Source organism: Engraulis encrasicolus, chromosome 5 (genome assembly GCF_034702125.1).
Source record: "Engraulis encrasicolus isolate BLACKSEA-1 chromosome 5, IST_EnEncr_1.0, whole genome shotgun sequence".
In the NCBI taxonomy this organism is placed as follows: Eukaryota; Metazoa; Chordata; class Actinopteri; order Clupeiformes; family Engraulidae; genus Engraulis; species Engraulis encrasicolus.
Genome location: NC_085861.1, coordinates 49,073,389 through 49,078,388, shown reverse-complemented (window position 1 = coordinate 49,078,388; position 5,000 = coordinate 49,073,389). Strand labels below are relative to the sequence as shown.

At 47.0% G+C, this 5,000-nt stretch overlaps 1 protein-coding gene across 1 annotated transcript in view; it reads left to right on the top strand.

Annotated features, from left to right (window-relative positions):
• klhl32 (kelch-like family member 32) overlaps window positions 1-5,000 on the top strand; it is a 56,697-nt gene that overhangs the window by 42,955 nt on the left and 8,742 nt on the right. Inside the window, exons 8-9 of the mRNA XM_063198303.1 lie at window positions 1,533-1,920; window positions 2,080-2,261. Of these exons, the coding sequence (XP_063054373.1) occupies window positions 1,533-1,920; window positions 2,080-2,261 (570 nt within the window). The remainder of the gene's footprint in view (window positions 1-1,532; window positions 1,921-2,079; window positions 2,262-5,000) is intronic.

Genomic DNA, 5,000 nt, shown 5'->3' with positions numbered 1-5,000 from the left:
CGGAATTTGTTTGTGTGTGTGTGTGTATTTAGCAGTGTGTGTACATGTGTGAAATTAAGTAATGCCATTGTCAGTGTGTGTGCGTGTGTGTGTGTGTGTCTGTGTGTGTGTGTAGGAGTGTGTGTACATGTGTGAAATTCAGCAATGGCATTGCGAGTGTGTGTGTGCATGTGCGCGCGCGTGCCTGTGTGTGTGTGTGTGTGTGTGTGTGTGTGTGTGTGTGTGTGTGTGTGTGTGTGTGTGTGTGTGTGTGTGTGTGTGTGTGTGTTTAGGAGCATGTGTACGTGTGTGAAATTAAGCGTCTGCATTGTGAGATCACAATAGCTATAGGGGGATGTGATGATGTGCTGTTCTGTGCTGTGCTGTGAAGGCGCGTGCTGCAGCAGTGCTGTGTCCATCTCTCCTCCCTCCCTCTCTCCCTCCCTCTCTCTCTCTCTCTCTCTCTCTCTCTCTCTCTCTCTCTCTCTCTCTCTCTCTCTCTCGCCCTCCCTCTCTCCCTCCCAAGCATCACACAATCTCCTTTTCACTTGAGAGGTTTGATCTGCCGACCTACACACACACACACGCACGCACACACACACACACACTCACAAGCACGCATATGCACGCACGCTCGCTCGCTCACTCGCTCGCACGCACGCACACACACACATGCACACACACACCGTGCAGACTACTAATGAGCTCCCTCGCAAACAGCTTCTCACCCTTTTCTCTTTTCTCTTCTTGTCTCTCCATCACTCCATCCCACTATTTCTCCTCCGCCCGCCGTCTTTCATACTTGCCTTTTCGCGTACATGTGTCAGTTTTCTGCAATTGCGTACCTGCAGTTGCTGTGCCCTCTGTTTTTTCTCTCGTTCTTTCTCTCTTTTTCTCTCTTCACTATCTCTCACTTTGTTGTTTGCTCTCTCTCTTTTCTCTCTTCTCTCTCCACCTCTCAATCTTCTCTTGTTCTCAGCACCTACAATCGCTCACAATTTCTTCTGGTCTGATTTTTCATCTTGTGTACAGTATATGCTGCTACATCAAATATTGTACCTCTTAGCCAGTATCTAGCTACAGCAGTGATTCTCAATGGGGGCTCTACAGCCCCCCAGGGGGAGTTGGGGGGCCCTAGGGGGGCGTTGAGAAAGATGCAGCTGAGAATGAGAGGTGCTTGGTTGCCATTGGGGAGCATTGATCTATTTTATTTCTCTCTCTCTCTCTCTCTCTCTCTCTCTCTCTCTCTCTCTCTCTCTCTCCCTCTCTCTCTCTCTCTCTCTCTCTCTCTCTCTCTCTCTCTCTCTCTCTCTCTCTCTCCAGGTGTGTTTTTTCATGTCTCACTTTAAATCCCTAAGCGATTCATGAATAATTCACACACACACACACACACACACACACACACACACACACACACACACACACACACACACACACACACACACACACACACACACACACACACACACACATCTGTGAGTAGGCCAAAGCAACACCATTTACTACTGATATGCATTTAAGAGTGATCTCATCCCTCTCTCCCTCTGCTGCAGCTGGTGATGCGTTGGCTGGAGCGCGATTGCCGCCACCAGTATGCGGAGGAGCTTCTCCAGCACGTGCGCTACGGCCTGATGGACTTGCCCACGCTGCAGCAGCTCTCCCTGGGCCGCCAGCGCCTCCAGCAGCAGCCTCTTGAGCAGCAGCTGGAGCAGCAGCAGCACCCCCTGGAGCAGGACTGGAGCTGGCTGCTGGAGGAGGCCCTGGAGTACCAGCGCTCCACCTTCGCCCAGCCCCTCTGCCAGACCGCCCGCACCCGGCCGCGCTTCCGCTCTCTCACCCTCTACGTGGCCGGGGGCCGCAAGAGGGAGGTCAGCCGCGTGCGGGAGCTGAGGTACTTCAACCCCTGCGGGCCAGAGTACGGAGGCGTGGGCGGTGGTGGTGGTGGCGGTGGCGGTGGTGGTGTTGGGGGGTCACCCAGGGAAAGGGGTCACGGAGGTCAGCAATATCATCAGCATCTTCAACACCAGCCTACGCAAATGCAGGGTGTCGGGGCGCGTGTCCCAGGGGTGCCCGGCGGCGTGGTGCCCGTGGCCGGGTCAGACTGGAGCGAGCTGTCCCCCATGCCGGCCGGGCGCAGCCACCACTGCGTGGCCGTCATGGGCCACTTCCTGTTCGTGGCAGGCGGCGAGGTGGAGCAGAGCAACGGCCGCACGTGTGCAGTGAGGTCGGCCTGTCGATACGACCCGCGTACCGATCACTGGGCTGACATAGCGCCAATGAAGGTAAAGGAGTATGAATGCTCAACATGTCATCGAGTCAGAGATAACACACCACTGTGAACCATCTATTGCGTTTGTGCATCACGCCATGTTAACTCATGCTCCACAACGCCCTTTGGCAGGTTAAAGGGGTATGCCACTATTTTGGGGCTTAATACAGTTAAACTCGTTGGCTGGGGTTTATAAAGGTGGTCAAGTGTCTTATTTTTCATGTTAAGCGTTGTCTATTAAGCCCCAAAATAGTGGCATATCCCTTTAAGTTTAGGAATGGTTATGGTCAGGGCACATTTTCATGTTTGCCAACAGAAATTCGCAGCGCTAACAAAAATTTGCAAACCTGACGGGCAAACAGCGCAAACCTCGTCAAGTGACAAATGTGCTTTCCCTTTGCAAAAGCGTCACACCTCAATGGGGCACCTAAGTCACGCCCTCTACTTCCTGGTTCATGGGGCAGAGGGAGTAAAAAAATGATTACTGGGCTTGAAAATGAGTGATTTTTGGTGCATAGGTGGAGGTCCACGGTTTGGATTAGTGTAAAAAAAACACTCATTTTCAAGCCCAGTAATTATTTTTTGACTGCCTCTGCCCCATGAACCAGGAAGTAGAGTGCGTGACTTAGGTGCCCCACAGGGAATGCACTTCCGTGAAATACACCTGGGCTGAATGTTGGTCATAATCTTGTTGAAAATATTTGTATTTTAATGCATTATTTGTTACCATTATGTTTGTATTCCTGGTTTTTCGGTGTTTAGTTAGAGGCCTAGCATAGGCTATAGAGTGCCCCACTCCCTGTAAATCTGACTTCTCTTTTTGTGACCTTATTTCCTGTGACCTCATTTCCTGTTGATGATTGATGGTATAATAATAACAGTTTTTTTCTGTTTTGTCAGACCTCGTTTCTTCTTGCCTAAAACTACCTGTAATATCTCTGATGCTCAGCTTCAGCGCTGTTGCCAGGCAACAACATGATCGGCAACATGATTGAAGAAAATCTGGGCAGCTGATCTAAGTTCTGTTAATAAAAGTTTTACAGTGATAACATACATCTTATCTAAATACATCATTTCTACATTTTGTCTACAAAGAGCAAAAGAGAATTGGCAGCGGTTCAGTTTAGTTTATTAGCTTATTTGGCCATGTCTGAGACAGTTCCAGTCTTTCGAAAGAGGAAACCAATGCACACCAGAGGTTTCGCGGTGCAGGTACCGGGTGCAAGATCACTTTTTGAGAGGAAGATACCGCACACTCTTGTCCATCTTGCTGAATTGTATTGACAAAACAACGTTTCGGCCCGTATGGCCTTTCTCAAGTTTTTTGAAAAAAGTGAGACAGTTCCAGTAGCAGAGTTAGCCATAAAGCTAATTTACCTCTGTGGTCTCTGGGCTACAAAACAAACACACATGAAAAACATGGACAATACATGTCCTACTGTCTTTTTAAGGGGCGTTTTTGCCTTAATTTCGATAGGACGGTATGAGAGGCGACAGGAAGTGAGTGGGAGAGAAAGATGGTGGGAGGATCGGCAAATGTTCCAGGCTGGAATTGAACCTGTGTCGCCGGTGCAGTAACCCAGTGCCCTACCGTTAGGCCATGGCAGAGCCATACATGACCTACTAAAAAAAGTTTTTCAAATTCCTGAAAAAAATGATGTATAAAAATTGGAAAAAAATAGAAAAAAATAAAGCACTTAGTGGTCTGTGGAATTTCACCTTATTTTTGCCATTTTTTGGAAAATGTGTCCTGCATCAACACATTGCATAGGCATGTCACACCGCAGGAAAATGGAGTCACACCACAGGGAATTCACTGCATTATGGCCATTTTAATCCTTTTGTATACATGACTGACATCTGAGCTCATGCTAACTTGATAATGATATTGTGTTTAATCTTAATATGTGTTTTCATTTATAAAAAACTTTTTTTCCTTCTATAAGAGCAGTCACACCACAGGACACCATAAAATGAACCTAAGCATTGCGTGACAGAAAGATTGCAATATGAAGACATATTAAGAGGTTAAGAGTCACCTTAAACTTCCACAGCACTCTCCAATAACTGAGGTACTGACTGGTTAGGAGCCAGTCTTTAAGACCCTTGTAGTTGGCCTTGCAGCTGCCCATTCACAAACATTGACATGCATGTCACCCCACAGGACGCAATTTGTGTTACGAAATTGAACTTGTAGTTAATATTACTGTCTTAAGTTTTTTTCACATTCACATATCTTAATATAAAGTTAATATTTATGCAATCATGCCAAATGCTTCATACATTATTCAAAATGTTGTTGGTTAATTTATGTATATATTATATTCCAGGTTTCATTAATGTTACAGTCACACCGCAGGATATTTGACATATAAACCTTTACATAAATCTTAACAAAAATGTTCCTTCTCATCTAAGACTAATATGAAACATAATGTACCACATCTTCTTTCATTGACATTTGTTTTTTAAAGGAAAAATAACAGTTTGGTAGGTTTTTAACCAATGTTACGAAAAAACAAGGTGTCACGTCTCCCACCCACACACACAGTAGAGCAGCAACATCCTACTAAAGCATACATCATGGCCCTGCCGTGGCCAACCGGTAGGGCACTCCCCTGCCATGCGGCTGACCTGAGTTCGATTCCTGGCCCGGGTCCTTTGCCGACCCCGCCCTATCTCTCTCCCAATTCGCTTCCTGTCCACCTCTCACACTGTCCTATCAAATAAAGTTAAAATAAAGTCATACTAA